At 44.2% G+C, this 18,593-nt stretch overlaps 1 protein-coding gene across 3 annotated transcripts in view; it reads right to left on the reverse strand.

Annotated features, from left to right (window-relative positions):
- Positions 1–2,898: 2,898 nt before the first annotated feature.
- ARMC8 (armadillo repeat containing 8) overlaps positions 2,899–18,593 on the reverse strand; it is a 100,973-nt gene continuing 85,278 nt past the window's right edge. For all 3 annotated transcript variants that reach the window (XM_037139435.2, XM_037139433.2, XM_037139434.2), the window contains 4 exons: positions 11,442–11,537; positions 9,984–10,056; positions 8,502–8,595; positions 2,899–4,484 (listed from right to left, as the gene is read on the reverse strand). In XM_037139435.2, coding sequence (XP_036995330.1) covers positions 4,451–4,484; positions 8,502–8,595; positions 9,984–10,056; positions 11,442–11,537 — 297 coding nt within the window. In that variant the 3' untranslated portion in view covers positions 2,899–4,450. The remainder of the gene's footprint in view (positions 4,485–8,501; positions 8,596–9,983; positions 10,057–11,441; positions 11,538–18,593) is intronic.

The raw sequence follows: 18,593 nt of genomic DNA on the forward strand, positions 1-18,593 counted from the left end.
ACCCACGGACCCAGGTTGTTGCCTCCAGCTTTCACCAAATCACTTGGTTTTGTTGCCCCTCCATGGTCGCGTCCTTGAGAGATACAGGTTTCCAGTACAAAGTGACCACTCTCGCCCCATGAGCATCAACATGCACGGCCATTCCCTCTTCCCAGTGTGCTCTTCCGTCTGGTTGTAAGTTCACTGAGCCCAGGCAGAACCTTTCCTCTCTGACTGAGCAAAAGGCTGTGGTTTTCTACATCACGAGGTGAATGTCAGCAATTTTTCTTCTCCTTTGCTGGCTTTCTCCAAAGAACTTTGCTCCTCTGACTTGAAGTTCTTTAAATGGGGAGTGAGCGCCCAGAAGACCACTCTTGTCAGGGGCATTACTCTTTCCGCGGCCCAGAGCGTAAGGCACTCTGCTGGCGCTGGAGATGGGGTGGGGCGAGTTGGGCTTCACGAAAGTGGAGACCAGAGCCCCCTTGTGATGGGAACACTCGTGCCCATTGCACGCAGACCCCCGTGTGAAACAATGGAGCCCACCCCCAGCAGGATGGTAGGGAAGTCGACTCCACTGTTTCCCACCCCTGGACTCCAGCCCACCATGGGGCTGTGCTTTCCCCTTTGTGAGTGAGCTCAAGAGGGGGAACTCAACTGCTCTGTGCCCACCTCAGAGCTGGCAAACGCTAGAGCCCTACGCCTGGTCTTCCACACCACGGGTGATGTGTGGCTCTGAATAAGCTGCACTGGGGGTGGGGGCACCCAGCTGACAGCTGCCTGATCTTCCCAGAAGCTGGAAGGCCAGGATCTGCCATCACTGGAGAGAGGAATGGAGTGACCAAAGCCTCTGAAAGCAGGCAGGGAGGGGGGATAGGTGAGAGAAGTGGGCCTGGGGTTGGGGATGATGGGTGCTGGTATGTGGGGCAGGGCAGGACAGAGAACTTGGGGGGCACTAGGCGAGAGGCCAGAGTAGGAGTGTTGACATACCCTTCCTTCTTTTAGAGTGGGGTGTTTTTCTCAGAACCCAGAAGGTTCACAACAGGAGTGGGGGTGGTGATGGTGGAGCAGGGTCCGTTTTGGACAGTGGCTAGAATGTCAGCCCAGTCTCTGAGGATGGGACCCGCTGGCAGTGAAGCCACCACTTGGTGTTAAAGCCTCTCAGCTCCTGGTGTGAGTACCTGACAGGGCGGAGGGCAGGCCCAGCCCCAGGAAGTTAAGGAAGGTGGCTCCTTTTAAGAGCTCTGGCCCTCCGCTGGGCAGGAGGGTGGCCTGCCTGGCAAACAAGGTCAGGAGCCGGAGGCTGCAGAGACGGGGGGAAAGGCAGATGGCTCAGGTAGGCCACACATGGCCCTTGACCGGGCGCGGGTGGTGTCCCTCAGCTTTCTCTCAAGCTAGGTCATGGACTACAACTTTTCTCAAGCTGGGAACTGACATGTGCCTCTTCACTCAGCAATGAGGGAAAGTCAGTACAAAGGGGCTGGGGCAACACTAGCCTCCACCCCAGGTGCCAGGTGTTGGGACTGCTCCCTGTCGGATCTCTGTCAGGGCCTCCGTCAGGGCCAGCCCCCCTTTCCTCTCCTTTCTCAGGCATCAATTCCAAGTTTCCCCCATGACAGGGGAATTCCCTCTCCTGCCAATCACCTCACCGTCCCTACCCCGCCCCTGCCTCTGTGCTCTGGGGCAGGGATCCTGGGCTTTCTCTCTATTTTTAGTGAGACCAAGAGACAGGAGATGTGTGTCTGCATTTTAGAGACCAGGAAAAGAAGGCAGCACAGTGTGTAAAGGGGCTGTGGATCCTTGCAGAGGGACAGCTGCTGCACATTCAGGGGAAGAGGAGAGGTCGGGGGGGGGGGGCACAACTTTGGGGAGATCCTGGTGGCTGGGAGTGGCCACCGGGAAAGGGTCTTCGGGCCTTCAGGAGGCCAGGAAGAGAGGGGCCACCAGACTGCCACAGAGGCCCCCAGAAACTATACTGACCCTTGGGCACCAGCCACCCCCTCTGAAATGCAAAGCCACTTTCTGGCTTCTTATTCACCAAAAATCACAGGTTGCAGAAGCCAGTACACACTACCTTCTAATGTTTCCTAATGTTCTAGATATTTGGAAAACAGACTCCTTTATAGAAATTGCCATGGTCTTTCTTGGCTTTTATTAGCATGTGTTAAAATCATATCATCCAAACACTACCAGAAGAACATGTGTTGTTCTGCATAAAGTGCTCAAGGAAAAAAATGCAACTTATGAAATTGGACATTCTTTTCTAGTTCATAAATTTTGGGTTACAATCAGGGCACAAAAGGAGAAACAGAATGCAGTATTAGACAGAGCGAGAAGCTTAGTTACGAACTCGGGTGAAGACACAAGATCACGCCCCATTCCTCCCTCCTCCTTGCTGACTGAACACTGCACCTGTGTAGAGCAGCAAACAGCTTTGTTTTAATAAATACATTTTCCTTCATTCAAATCAGAGAAGTTAATTATAGTAAAGCACTTTTTCTTTGACCATCTGTTTATAGCCACAGGCAAGATTTATCCACAGAGTTGAAGTGTGAAAGTATTCATTGGGCCTTTAGCTTTCTGATGCTATCTGGGTTCAGGATTGTCTCAGCAATTCATTATTGGTTTCCTTGTATTTATTACCTGGTACTTTGAAATACCAACTCTATAGTGTTTTGTGTCTCAAATGCCAACCAAGGGTGTTCTCGCACACTGATAGCTGCACAAAACCCAAGTGCCAGTTGTGATCGATTTTTAAATTAAAATTGGTCTGAAAAAAGAACAACTTAGAAATCTCTGTGTTTGAATCTTGGGTGGTCATGTTGAGAACAGGAAGAACTGCATTAAATACATTTAAAAACATTCATTTGCAACCAGACACATTGGAGTCTTCCAAGGAAGGTACAGGGTGGTGATGTGGCAGGCACTCATGGCCAGCTTCTGGGCCACAGACCACACTTCCTGACCACAGTGCCTTTGACTTTCTTTAACAAAGGGAAAGGAAGGCTGGTTCTATCTTCAAACAGTCAAGAGCAACCTCTGTTGAGTTCACCTTGAAGCTGACCCAGTGGCTGGAGCAGACGCCAAGCTAAGGGGTGCAGAAGGGCTAAGCAGTACTCGCCGTGAAAAGAGCTTATCTTCAGTCCTCCTGGGGAGAGTCCCTGTCTTTCTTTCAAACTTCAGTGCTTTTGGCTTCTTGCAGGAAACAGTCTTAGCCACATCTCTCACTATAATTTCTATTATCATTTTCCAAAAGGGCACTCAACAGCAGTCCTGAGTGACTAGTATGGAATTTGCCACATCTCGCAGAGAAAAACAGCTTTCTAAACTATCCTGCTTTTGGCTTCTTTCCAGAAATGGGTGTGTAGAACATTTTTAAATCTCATAGTGATATATGCTGCTTCAGGAAGCACGAGGCGACCCGACACTGTTTCCAGGATGTGATAAGCTTGAGCATAAGGTTCTATGACTGGTTCTAACTCTTGCCAGATAACTGCTACACCCATGACAGAATTGAGGGCAGTTGAGAGGCTCTGGGTGCCCAGTTCCTGCCAAGGAACCAGGGTTATGGCTGGGCTTTCACTATCAGTAGTTAATATTTCCCTTTGATGCTTCAAAAGACCTAAGCTGAATCTGTCCCCTTACTGTACTCCACCCCGTACGTCTGACTTGAAGTCGGAGAGCTTATTGAGCCAGGCCGATACTGACGGCAGTAAGAGGCTAGCTTACTATTTTGCACAGCACCATGTATTATGCCTGTTACTCAGGCCAACGATAGCCAACCTTTCCTTTTTCTTTTTTTTTTAAATTTTTTTGTTCTTTTATAAAGAAAATCTATGTAAATTGAGGTTCAGAAATGCATATATTTTTTTACTTACAAATATTCATCTGACCAAAATTCAACATAACTTTTATGGAACACTTAACAACTGTTTTGTTTTTAAAATAACATTTCATTCAAACTGTATATAATTCAGTAAAGTTTTTTTTTTTTTTTATACAGCAAGCAATGCTTAAACCCTGGAAAATCTGTAGAAAAGAGATTTTCACACAAAATAAGAAAAGAAAATTTTAAGATACCCCCCTCACACATCCATTCATCCTGACCCACATGCACACGCACACACACAACCGTGTGCACACAGACACATTCATTCTCACTCCCAAAGTGGCTGCAGCATAGGCAAAAAATTGTAGGTCCAAAGGAAAACGATCGATTGTTCTAATAAAGAGTCCAGGTAGTTCGGGAAAAAAACCAAACCAAAACAAAACACAATAGTCCTCTGAGGAAATTACTACCTCAAAAATATGTTCTCAAGATGAATTTGAGATCTAAGCCTACCAAATTGCTTTTGCAAAACAGCTCCCTGCAGTCCAAGGTGACTTGTGCAAATAGAAGGAATCAAATGAGGCTAGTTCCTGTACTTCCTTTAACAAGGACGTGGGATGCTCACAGGTGCCCAGGGTGCTCGAGTCACGCCAGGTACTGCTGCAGTGCCGTCTTGGCCCTGAAATCACAAAGTTCCTTTGGTCATCATCTCAGAAGTATAAATGAGGGGAAAAACCTGGGGCTTAAAGATGGTAGTGGGGAAAGTCTAAAACGTTAGATTTCCCAAAGTGCACTGGGGTGAGGCCAGCCGGGCACCTGCCCTATGGGGCAGAAGTCTGCAGTCAGAGGACACGTCCAACCCAGCTGGCTGCATCCCCCTTCCTGGGGTTCTCAGAAAGGGCTGCACTCATTCTCAGATCTGCTGCAGCCCAGTGACACTGTAGTTTTCCTCTGTCACTGGCATATAGTTGTCGCGGATCTGGAATCATGGCCTATTGCCATGCAGCTTTTATCTAGTGCTACAGAACACTGCAAAGGACACCGAAGGTTTGTGAAACTAAAAACTGACCCAGGAAGGTGTTTAGGTGCTGATTAGAAGGTGCGTGGAAGGGCTAAGAGCTCATGGGAAGGGGCAGCATCATGGTTCCAATGCCTCAAAACTGGTTACAGTCTCATCGCATCTTCTCCTGACGATGACACTGATCGACATGGGGTGTGTGTTTATTATGGTGCCTGAACACTCACGCTCACTAGTTGCAGAGGATCAGGTATGACGTGGGCAGTGACTGGAGCTAGGGCTGAGGAGGCCTCCCTTACTACTCCTGTTATGAGCTTAGCAAAGTTTCTAAAGACACAGCAATTGTGGGAATTAGGAAGTCAGGTTTTAGTAATGGCTTTCCCTTCTATGTTAACTAGGAAAGGCTAACATTTTCAGTTACTATTAGCTGTTGAAAGCAAGTAGATTGGGCATGCAATAAGCTGGACTCACATGCGGTTTCTATACGGCAAAGTAATAGATATGATCTACAGTTTTAAAAGTAGTATACTTAGGGATATTCTTGCAATTATCTAAGACTCTATAAAGATAATAGTTATAATAGTTCAACCCATCAGAAGACTGTCTCCAAGTTATGAGTGAGTTGGGTTCTATAAGGAAATCTTCCTACAGAAAGGAGTTTATGATTGATGTCATGTTACCCCGAATGACCATCCACTTCTCCCCCAAAAACCTGATGCCCTCTGGGCCTGGGGTGGAGAGGGCTGGTCAGCAACAGTTCCTCACCTGTGTTTGAAAGTCAAAGGCTCCCGAAGCCTTAACAACAGAAGAAACCTGAGACATGTCTACTTTAGATAATAGGCTTTACTGTGGCACAGGGTGGGAATATCCACAAGAGGGTTTTGATCAAAACTCTGTATTACTCTTTAAAACTGCCAATTCAGACACCTGGATCTTTCTCAAAGGTTAGCTGAGACTGTGCCCTTATTGTTTGTGCTATCTATTAGTATCTAAGGAAGCAAGGTCATCTTTCCTTAGATGAACTTAGGTAGGGTAGTCCAGGCCTTTATTCTAGAGGTTTAAGTTTAGCAACTGTTGAAAACTTATGTGCCATACAAATTTGAACAATACCAGACTGGTCTAAGCCATGTAGGCCAGGGCTCAAACCTATCCTACATCATGCTGGTGAGGCCTCTTGTAGTGTTCCAGGTCATCCCAAAGGTGACTGAAAGCAGAACTGCAATCATTTCTGAACAAACGTAACAGTGCTACTCAGGGAATAATCTGGTTCTTGGCTGGCAGGGATGGACTGATAGAGCCCATCATTTAAGCCTGCGACTATTACTACTGCTGTGGAGGTAGAAGTGGAGGCCCTCAAGGTACAGCTCAAGTCTAGCCTTCACTTCACGGCTGGCTTTGACTTGCCTTTGATGAGACCCTCGGCAGCCTTGAGCTATAGTTAGTTACTCAGGGATGTCTCCCTCTTCCTTAATGCACTGGACTATAAGCTTCAGGAAGGCACAGGCCCAGCTCTGTGTGCTCCAGTCTGGCACAGACATTCATTCAAGGAAGAGTTATTACCAAGTGCCTCTTCCCTTTGGTGGATCAGACAAGCAGGCTGTCAACTATGACACAGTGTGATATGTTCTATGGGAGCAATGGGAGCACAGAAGGGGTCCCTGGCACAGGCTGGGGGTTAGAGTGGAAAATAGATCAGGCAAGACTTACTGGAGTTTTGAAGGATAAATGGCCATTGTTTAGGCATTCTCTTCTGCTTCCAGGACACCTATGCACCTGATCTCTCTGCCTGCCTCATGGGTACTTCTTCCATTCCTGTGCTGATCTTGCACATCTTTTCCTACATGTTCAAGGACCCCAGAACATGGTCCTTAGCTCTCCTATCTTCTCTCCTCTCTTATTCTCCCTCCATGACCTCATCAAGCTCTGTGGTTTTATATACCATCCAAACTTGTATGTGCAGCCCCACTCTTCCAAGTCCCTTGTTTATTTAACAGGCATCTCAAAGCTGGCATGCCCAAACAAGAATTCTTGATTCTCTCTACCCCCATCCACTTCTCTTATAGTCCTCACCGTCTTGGTAAATGACAACTCCTTATGCAATTGCTCAGGCTAAAACTATAGGTATTTTTCTTTCCTCTCGTTCTTAAACATCTTACATCAAATCCCTGAACAAACCTTGTTGGCTCTACCTTTAGATTAAATCCTGAATCTGACCATTTCTTGGAACTTCTACCACCATCACCCTCATTTTTTATGTACATGACAATAGCCTTGAACTGTTCTCCCCGTTTCCATTCTTGCCCTATTACAGATGATTCTCTACACAGCCCCCAGAGAGATCCTCTAAAAATTCAGATCAGATGTCTCTTTTGCTCAAAACTCTCCAATGACTCCCTATTAAACTCTGAATAAAATCCAAAGTCCTTACTGTTGGCTACGAGGCTCCTTACTTGCTCCCTACCACCTCCCTGAGCCCACTTCTCTCACTTTCCCCCTTTCTCTTTTTCTCCAACCCCTGTGGTCTTGCTGCTATTCCTTGAACATGCCAAGCTCATTACTGCCTCAAGCCCTTGAACTTACTGCCCCTCTGCCTGGAACACTCTTCCTCTAAACATCTGTCTGGCAGACTTGCATTTCATCCAGGTCTTTGATCAAATGTCACATCCTCAGATACGCCTTTACTGACTAATCTGTATGAAAAGAACTTTTCTTATTCTCCAGTCCCTCAACTTGCTTTCTAGTCATAGTGCATCTCATTACCTGCTAGCGCATTACACAGTTGTTTGCTTATTGTCTGTCTTTTGTACCAGAATGTAAGTGCCACGAAGACAAGGACTTACACTAATTTTATTTATATCATTGATGCCTAAGATGGTGCCTGTAGAGCTTAGTATTACAAAACGAACAAATGTCTGTTGAATAAATGGGGGATTCTGAAGAGAGGGGACTGAGATGGCAAATCAAGATGGAACATGAAAGTGTCATACTGGAAGAGGGCAGGTAGGATGGACACAAGGTAGGAAGGGGAACGTAGGGGAGGGGAAAGGCAGAGCCAAACCACAGTGGGCTTCTGAGTAAGAGAATAAAAGAGTGGATGTTTCTTGTATCATCACTGTATGCACAGAAGTGAGTTGAACAGTGAAGGCTGTGTTACAGAGGAGTGTACACAGCAAGGAAGAAACTTCGGCTATTTCGAGGTTAGAGGAATCTCTGGAGATGACTCTTGCCTCCCACATTAAAGGGTGAGCGCTTTGACAACAGGGACTCCGTAGTTGTCACTGCTGTATCCCCAGCAGCCAAGCCAGCACATGACAGGTGCACAGTGAGGTTTTGAGTCAATGCTTTATTAATTAATAACTTCCTTTCTGCTTTCCCAAAGGCCACATGCATGTCTACTCTGATGATTACAGGGATGGAAAGGAGTAGCTTCTGGATCCTCCCAGATACCTACTAAGCTGGCCCAGTCTCGTGTTAATTCAGAGTAACATGAGCATCTTTATTAATTTGCTAATTATTAGTTTAGCTCTTACTCAAACGTCATAGTTGGTTCATGGAAAATTAAAAAAGGAATCCAAGAAGCTAAAAGATTTTAAGTTTGGCCATGTTAATTACTAAACAATTCAAATTCTTCATAAAAGAATCCAATGTGCCCCAAAGCAAGGCCCTTTTGATACTCACTTGTCACAAAGGTTTGAATCTGGTGACTGACTCAGTTTGTGTAGAATATCTACAATGCCCATGTCTCGTAATTTATCCTGGCGTTCTTGTGAACCTAAGAGATTAAAGCTAACAGGTTACTGGGCACATGACCCGGGCAGCTGCTCTCCTTGGTGTACAGTCAACCATCTAGAGCCTGCTAGTGTCCTTCGCTCTCCACCCTCCCACCCGCCTGGCCTCCCCCTCGTTGTGTAGTCAGAACCCCTCCTGCTCGGATGCTCCAACAGTGTTCCTTCCGACCAGTCTCTCTGCCTCTAGACCCTCCCTCCTGCAATCCACCCCGTGTTCTGCTCCTTGATAATTTTCTCCACGGACTGTCAGGTTCAGGTCAGATTCTCCAGCCTGGCATAAGGTCCTCTGTCATCAGACTCCAGCTTTATCATTTCTTTCTGAACTTACCAAGCAAGGTTCTTCCAACCCCACACAGATCTTGTTCTCCTCTTTATTTTCTCTTCCCTCCACTCCACTAACCTCCCAGTGCTTTGTGCTGCATCTCATTAGTACGTGGTAGTTCCAACTTAACTATCTGGTAGAACAGATACAGCTCTGTTCTATCTTCCAACTAGATTAGAACCTTCTGAGCAGAGCCTTGTTTCCCTGGTGCCTGGATGGTACTTGGACTCTAGGGCCTGTACTTAAGAGTCCAGTTTCTCCTCCTCCTCCTTTGTTCTGGATACAGTTGCTCAGCAGGGTAATCCGCCTGGAGTCTTTCCTCCCCACTGAAGAGCTACGGTGACTCACTCACGTACTGACCCCCTCTAGACCCAGTGAACCAGAAGCTCTAGGGGTGGAACCCAGAAGTCCGCATTCTAAAAAGTTCCACCAAGTGACTTCTGTGCAGCCAACCCAGCACTGAGGCCCAGTGCTCTCCTGTATCTGGGGGTTGGAATCATCTGCGGAGTTTTAAAAAACTTATGCCTGGAGCCCACTCCTCAGATTCTGAACTAACTGGTTTGATGCCAAAATACCCCAGGAGATTCTAATATCCAGCCAACATGGAGAACCTCTGACCAACAGAAGCCTCCTGACAGGATGGCGCCTCGCAGCCACACTGCGGTTCTCATTTCTCACCACGGTACCCTCTTCTCCACTCAGCTGATTTGCCCCTGGTCCTTATAAGTGTTCCTCTGCACACAGCGAAAGGCCTATCCTCTCACTCACTCTCACCTCTCGTCTTCTCCAAGTGCGCCTCACTGTCCTCCTCCTCAGCTCTCTCACGGGCAGGGACTGCCACTTCTACAGTGTAGACTCTAAGGTGGGGGCTCAGTGTTAACTGTCGGCTGACTCAGGCTCCTCCCACAGTTTCCCAAGGTGACGCTGTTGGATGCCTGGGACTGGTGAGCCGCACCTCTACACCCAGGATCTCAGGGGTGGCTGCTGCCTTCCCTGAGCGGGACTTTCTTCCCATAATTTTCTTCAGAAGAAATTTCACTAATCTCTTACCTTCTTCTTCATTCCATATGAGGTTTGATATACAAAACATAGCGGCAAGCTGCAGTTTAACATGTGAATGACCCTATTTGATGCAAAAAAGAAAAATAAAAATGGAGGTAATCTCATTTTAGATTATTTTCGTGTGTGTGACATACTATAAATAATCCCAACAGCCTAAAAGTTTGAAGCAGGAGGTTCAAATTCAAATGTCTTGAGGGGCCACAAAGTTAGCAATGATGAGTGACTGGATTAGACTCAAGACAATAAAAAATGATGGAGGACCTGGCAAACTTGAAAGTGAAGCCTTGCCACGACATTTACCTTCAAATTTTGGACACGCTCTGGCTGGCCACATGAAACATCTCTAAGGCCATAGCTGCCATTTGTAATTTACCATTCAGGCCACACTGACGAGGCAATTCTAAGCTTGTGGCTAAAGCTATGGTTTACGTCTATTAGGAAACATTCAGGTCACTAGCAGCCAATAATTGGATAGGTAGACATTTTGTATTTGTCCCTTCAACTACTGATTATCTGATTTAAATTACTCTTATTTTTATAGGAACATCTCCAAAAATAACAAGACTGAGTCTTGCTATTCCCTACAAAGCAAAAGGCTGCTGGCTGGATTCCCAGTCAGGGCACATGCCTAGGTTTCTTGTTAGGTCCTCGGTCAGGGCACATATGAGAGGCAATGGATTGATGTTCCTCAGATTGATGTTTATCTCCCTCTTTCTCCCTCCCTTCCCTTCTCTCTAAAAATAAGTACATAAAATCTTAAAAAAATAAAACAGAATGGAAGGTAAGAACCTATTCTTGTGGAGAATGAGGGCGCTGGCTTGCTGGAGAATCACAGGAGGGAGCCAGGCAGTACTGAGTGCCTCTCCAGGTTGTAAATGTGAATTTAGCACGAACCAGTCGGCCTGGCTCTGTGCCATTCTCTACAGCTGCTGGCTCTGACATGGCAAGCAAAGAGCACACAGGTTCACCCACAGTCAGGGCTTTGCTACACCACATCGACAGACTGAAAAGAGGATGAGTGGTTGATATCCACATTTTGGCAACTAGCAATTCCTGGTGATACAATCAAGGGTATTGTCATAAGAGTTGGTGGCTGAAGTATTTGTAAGTAAGTGGCAAAATGTATTTGGTAGTAACCAGATCAAGGAACAGGTGCCAGAGGGCTAGAGGGTTCACCCACATAAAATCAAAGCCTCGAGGGAAGGCAGGGATTGGGGGATTCTGGGAGAAAGCCGAATGTCCAAGTCTTCACTGAGTAAGAGAGAGGCAATTAGATGACAAGGGCGGGAAGTAGGGTGGATGATAATACTGCCAATGGCAGAAGCTTCTAGGACTTGCTCTTATTTCTTTTTCTTTAAGACAGAAGAGAGTTCCTTGAATCTGTTAGAAGTCCCTGCCTTCTAATGCAAAGCTGGTGCAGAGCAGTGAAAGGAAACCAAGGCCTACCATGTAATACTTGATTTTCTGCAGGATGTCGTCATTGGTCATAATGAGTTCTTTTGCCGTTGTCCCATCTGCTATGTTGGCTAGGATGCACAGTGTCTGGAAAAGAACAAAGGGCCAGCGATCAGGAAAACTCTGAAGTCCCAAGACAGCTCTCTCAGGAATCTGGGCAGTTTCCCAGATTGGATTCTTACAGGTTCCAGTCTGAATGCCCTGACTTCTCACCCCTGGCCGCACTGCCAACAAGAGTAACAATGCCTGAGGAACCCGAACATTTCAGTGTTGTATTTCTGGGCATAAGACATTGCTGGGCAAAGGCACACATGTCTTAAAGTTCATGCTATCACATAAATAAAAGGGAAAACAATTTATTATTATTTTCTCAAACACTCCATTCCTAAAAGAAGCTCCTGTGACTGTCCCACAAGGTTTCTTCAAAGAGGCAGTGTCTTTGGGGCAAGCTTCTGAAGTGTTCCAAGTCCCCTCCCTCTCTTTCCAAATGCTACTTGCTCACAAGCACATGCTCTTCTGGGGAAAGGCCTGAACCCTGCCCACTAGCCATGCACTCGACTTTTCTGAAACCTATTACAGGAAAAGAAGGAAAACAAACTGTGGACTGAAGTTGGAGAAAATTATGTGAATTCAGACTCCCCCGCCCCACCTCTCATCTCTTTCTTTGCGTGATTCCTGACTGATGCTGATCTGGGCTCAGTGTCACTCCCTCCAAGAAGCTTCCCTGACTTGCAGTTCAAGCAAGTGTGCTTACTTTGTGCTTTCTTGGGTCTGTTTTTATCTCAGTCACACCACAGTGAGTGAAATGTAATTGTGTGGAGCCTTCCAAGATCGGGCTCGCGTCTTATTCGTGTTTCGTCTCGATGCCCTGGGGAGTGCCTGCACACTATAGGTGCCTAGTAATGTCTGTTGAATTGCTAAGGCCGGCACTGGCTCAGTATCCCTACTGCAGTCCTCCGCCTGTACTTTAATCCTGCCTCCTGTGGGTCTGGCTGTGAGAGTGGAAGGACAGCTAATGCGGCCAGTCTCTTCCTCTGAGAGTGGGCTTGACGTGGAGACCGGAGCCTGTGCCAGCTGGCAGGACACACATCTTGAGGACAACCACCGCATTGGTACTAGAGGAAGACACCCTCAGAGGCAAATAAATCATGACAAAGAGACCTTGATATGCCCCAGAAGTGGGAGAGAGATGACCTGGGGAAGGTGCTAGATGTCCAAGTGATCTGGTACCTGGTCTGTCAGAAGTCTTGGCAGGTACGACACCCTTGAATTTCTCAGGACAGATGAAGCAGTAGGGGGAATAAACAGGTTGGGACTATTTTCTTCCCTTTTTATTATTAAAAATCACTAAATTTTGAGAAATTTAGAACAGTACGATGAACACCTATGCATACATTACTACCTAGATTCAACATCATAAACACCGCACCATATTTGTTCTAAAGAGTGTGGGTATGTGCATGCATGTGTTTGTTTGTGGAAGTGCTTATTTTTTTACTTTTTTCTGAACCATTCCAAAGAAAGTTGAAAATTATCATGATACTTAACCTCTAAGTACTTTAGAATATACTAAGAATAATGACATTTTCCTACATACTACAATCCTATCATTACGCCTAAGAAAATTAATAATAATGGGTACACACTCTTGGTGAGTCTCTTATGGGAACAATCCTATGAGGGGACAAACATGAGCATAACAAATGGAATTCACAGGAGTAATTAGTTTGGAAAAGAGCTGACAGTCAACTGTTTTTAGGAGGTTCAAGTTCAAGATGATATCAGACTCATGTAACTGATGATTGCTCATCCTACATTCTAGTCCCGTTGGGTGATTGCATACAGTGAGTATCCACTCCTCTCTCCCTCCTTCCCAGCCTATGTCCTAACATTCTTGCAGTCCATGCCTGGCACGATCGGCCTCAGTGATGAAGGCAAAATAAAGACTCTTCTAGTTCTGCTCTCTCTTCATGTGATTATAGAAAGGCTCAGAAAAGGAAGCTTTACAGTAATCCCACCTTCCAAGAAAAAGCCAGCAGGATGATCCTCATCAGTGAGGTGCTACCAGACTTGATTAACACAAAACCAAACTGCAGAGAGTGCAGGCAAGTGATGGGAACAGAAGGAAAGCCTGGCTGAGAGGTGGGCAGGGCGGCATGTGGAAGAATCATAACTACTTTCTCTCCTGTTCTCAATTTTCCACCTATCTCTCACCAGAAAGACTCAGCCCTGTGAGTTGGCCAGAGCACCTGAGAGGAAATAATAGAAATGACTCTAACCATGGATAAGAATTTTAAGGGCTTCATGACTTGGGTATTCCTAGGAAGAGGACAAAATGAATGATAAACACCTTTTTGAACTACCCCACTCTTACCCAGTTAAGACAGAATATAAGGGGGGATTTATGGACATATTCCTCAGAAAAGGCTGGGTCAGCAAAATAAGTGAGTGAGTCCCCTTCTCAGAGTGTTAAAATATACCCACACATACTCAGGCTTGTATAGTATGGCAGAGTGAACTACAGTTCTACTTTGAAGCCTACACACCCCCTACTGTAAATATTCCTATGGAGACAAGAAATCAAATCTTAAAGAGATCTATCAGTTTGTAGGCCAAGCCAGTTTTACATGATACAGACAGCAGAGATAAAAGCTATATACAGGAGACTTCCACCAGATGGAGGCGTAGGTGGAAACACTGTACCTTCTTGCACAACCAAGTTTAAAAACAACAAAGTTTTAGTAACAAAAACGCAGCCAAAACACAGAAAATTGAACTATACTGAAGTCTGACAACAACGAACCACTCAGCCAGAATGGTAAGAGGAGCAGAGCCAGCAGCGGAGCAGGGTTGGGCAGGAAAGACCCACTGGACTGACCCAGGCATGCAACCCAGGCAGCCAAGGATGAATCCCATGTGTGGAGAAGCAACGGGTGGACCCACTGAGGGCGCAAGGCAGCAGGCTGATCTCGATCACACATTCACGCGCAAATAAACCAGGTGAAGGAGCAAGCAGTGAGACAGATCGTGCAGGGCCCAGCAGCGAGAAGCAGCAGAAGGGACTGCTATCACCCCTCTCTGACCCCGCCCCCACATACAGCATCACAACCCAGCAACCTGGGTGGCCCACGCACTGGTGAACACCTAAGGCTCCGCTTCTCATACATAACAGGCGCGAACAGATCAAAACATGGCTCAAGAAGAACTCAGAGCCCCAGAGCCGATAAATCTAAGTGAACAAGAAATTGCCAACCTATCAGATGCACAGTTCAAAACACTCGTGATCAGGATGCTCACAGAACTGGTTGATTTTAGTCACAAATTAGAGGAACATATGAAGGCTAAACTAATTGAAATGAAGGGAAATGCACAGAAAAACAATAGCGATGGAAAGGAAACTGGGACTCAAATCAAGAGAGTGGACCAGAAGGAAGGAAAAAATGACCAAACAGAAAAGGATGAAGAAACAAGAATTCAAAAAAAATGAGGAGAGGCTTAGAAACCTCCAGGACATCTTTAAACATTCCAACATCCAAATTATAGGGGTACCAGAAGGGGAAGAGGAAGAGCAACAAGTGGAACACTTATTTGAACAAATAATAAAGGAGAATTTCCCCAATCTGGCAAAGGCAATAGACTTCCAGGAAATCCAGGAAGCTCAGAGAGTCCCAAAGAAGTTGGACCCAAGAAGGAACACACCATGGCACATCATCATTACATTAGCCAAGATTAAAATAAAGGAGAGAATCCTAGAAGCAGCAAGAGATAAGGGGACAGTCACCTACAAAAGAGTTCCCATCAGATTGTCAGCAGATTTCTCAAAAGAGACCTTACAGGCAAGAAGGGGCTAGAAAGAAGTATTCCAAGTCATGAAATCCAAAGACCTACAACCAAGATTGCTCTATCCAGCAAAGCTTTCATTTAGAATGGAAGGACAGATAAAGTGTTTCTCAGATAAGATCAAATTCAAGGAGTTCATCACCACCAAGCCCTTATTATATAAAATATTAAAGGGACTTATCTAAGAAAAAGAAGATAAAAAATATGAACAGTGAAAGGACAGCAAACTCACAGTTATTAAGAACCACACCTAAAACAAAAGCAAACTAAGAGGACAGCTAGATCAGGAGCAGAACCATAGAAATGAAGATCACATGGAGGGGTAGCATCAGGGGAGTGGAAGGAGAAGAAAGAGACAGAAGGTACAGAAAATAAGTAGCATAGATGGTAGGCAGAAAATAGACAGGGGGGAGGGCAAGAATAGTAGGGGAAATATAGAATCTAAGAACTTGAGACACATGGACATAAACTAAAGGGGGGGATGGTGGAGGAGGGGTGTGCAGGGCGGAGGGGAATGAAGGGGGACATAGAACAACTGTAATGGCATAATCAATAAAATATATATTAAAAAAACTATACACACACACACACACACACACGAACAACTGAAAATCAAAGATATAGAGTATGAACTGACAAACTATGGCCTGTGGGCCAAATCCAACCTATGGCCTGTTTTTGTAAATAAAATTTTATTGGAAGACAGTCATGTCTACTTGCTTACGTATTGGCTATAGCTGTTTTCAGGCCAGATCAGCTGAACAGTTGCTACAGAGACTGAATAGCCCGCAAAACTTAAAATACCTGTCTTGCTCTTTGTAGAAACAGTTTGCCAACCCCTGAAAGAGAGAATAGAAAAATAACGGGAGAAAAAAAAATCAATGAAACCAAAAGCTGCTTCTTTGAGAAAATTTATAGATTGATAAACCTCTAGTCAGACTTATCATGAAAAAAGGAATCACCAATAAAGAATAAAAGATGAGACACTGCAAAGAATACTACAAACTTTAAAAAGATAGTAAGACAATATTACGAACAATTTTATGCTAACAAATTTTAAAATGTAGATGAAATGGACAAATTTCTTCAAAGACACATAATACCTAAGCTCACTCAAGAAGAAAGAGATAACCTGGGTAGTCCTATATAGAGAGAGAAACAGAATTTACAGGTAAATACCTATCCACAAAAGAAATGCCAGGCCCAGATGGCTTCACTAGTATATTTTACCAACATTTTAAATAGAAAGAATAGCAATTCTTCACAAATTCTTGCAGAAAACTGAAGGAGCATCTCTACCTTATCCCTGGGGAAAGTATTACCCCATGATCAAAACCAGGCAAAGACATCACAAGAAAACTCTGTTGTGAACAGAGATGTGAACCATTCCTTACCAAATTTCAGTAAATTGAATCCAACAATATATGTAAGGGATGAAACATAATGACCAAGTGGGAGTCGTTCGAGATTAGTTTTATAGCTAAAACCCAGTAAGTAGAATTCACCATATTATTCAAACTAAAACAAAACAAAAACATATCAATAGATGCCAAAAAAGTAATTGACTGAAAAAAATCTAAGATCCACTCATGATATAAACTCTCAACTAATTAGGAAGAGAAAGGAATTTCTTCTACCTAATAAAGGTATGAAAGATCACACCTTACATATTTAATGATAAACAACTGAATGCCTTTCCTTTAACTTTGGGAATAAGGCAAACATGTCCAATTTCACCACCTCTACTCACTGTATAGAAGTTGTACTAGAGCAATAACACAAGAGAAATGATGCAATAGCATATAGATTATAAGTAGTAAGTAAAATTGTCTTTACTCACGTATGACATCATTTGTAAAAAATTCTAAGTAATCCACAAAAAAGATGAAAAGTGAGTTTAGCCAGACTGCAGGATCAAAGGTGAGTATACAAAAGCTGTATTTCTATATACTGGCAATGTGTGATTGGAAATAAATTTTTAAAAAATACCACTTTCAGCCCTGGCTGGCGTAGCTCAGTGGATTGAGCGTGGGCCTGAGAACCAAAGGATCACAGTTCGATTCCCAGTCAGGGTTGCAGGCAAGTTTCCAGCAGGGGACACACAAGAGGCAACCATACATTGATATTTCTCTCCCTCTCTCCTTTCCTTTCCCTCTAAAGATAAAGAAATAAAATCTTTTAAAAAATACCACTTTCAATAGCATCAAGAATATGGTATACTTAGGAGTAATTTGACCAAAGAAGTGTAATACCTACATACTACGAATACCTGAAAACTACAAAACACTGCTAAGAAAAATTACAGAAAACTTAAATTGATAGGATACTATATTCATAAATTGGAAGACTCAATACTAAGATATCACTTCTCCTCCAATTGATCTACAAATTCAATATAACCACAATCCCAACAAAATTTTTTCTTGTAAAAACCAACAATACAATTATTAAATATAGTAAAATTCACTCTTTCAGTGTTAGTTTTACTTGAAAAAATGTATGGAGTCTTAAAATGACCATTACAATCTGCATTCAACATACACAGCAGTTCTACCTCTTCTCTCCCCGCAATTTTCCTACGCTGTCCCTTGACAGTCAAATTCTTCCCCGGCCTTCAAGCCCTGGAACCCTGTATCAGCATCTGTCCGTTTTTACTGCTGACTGATATTCCATTCTGTAGGTATACCAGTTTGTATTGTCGTTACCCACTGAAGGGATGTTTGGTTTGTTTCTAGTTTTCAGTAATTACAAATAAAGTTGCTATAAACTTTTACATACGGGTTTTTGTGTGAACACAGATTTTCATTTTGCATGAATGAATGTCTAGGGATGGGATTGCTAGGTTGTCTACTAAGTACATGCTTAACTTTCTAAGAAAGTGCCAAACTATTTTCCAAAATGTATCATTTTGCATTCCCATCAGCTGTCTTCATCCTTGCTAGTACTTGTGTTGTCTATTGTTTTAAAAATTATAGCCATACCAAGTGATGTGTAGAAAAATTTCACTGGGGAGTGTCTGTTCATATCTTTTGCTCAGTTTTTATGTTTGGTAGACTGTCTTTTCTATTGTTGAGTTTTCAGAGTTCTTTATATCTTCTGAACACAAGCCATTGGTCAGGTAAATGATCTCCAGTGGAGGGCTTGTCATTTCATTCCCTGAATAGTGCCTTTCACACAGTAGAAGCTTTAGATTTTGATGAAGTCCATTTGCCTTTACTAGATGATATTTTTAGTGTCACATCTAAGAACTCTTTGCCTAATCTAAGATCTCCAAGATTTTCTCCTGCATTTCTTTCTAAAAGT

This window comes from Artibeus jamaicensis, unplaced genomic scaffold (genome assembly GCF_021234435.1).
Source record: "Artibeus jamaicensis isolate MK-2021 breed Jamaican fruit bat unplaced genomic scaffold, CSHL_Jam_final contig_519, whole genome shotgun sequence".
In the NCBI taxonomy this organism is placed as follows: domain Eukaryota; kingdom Metazoa; phylum Chordata; class Mammalia; order Chiroptera; family Phyllostomidae; genus Artibeus; species Artibeus jamaicensis.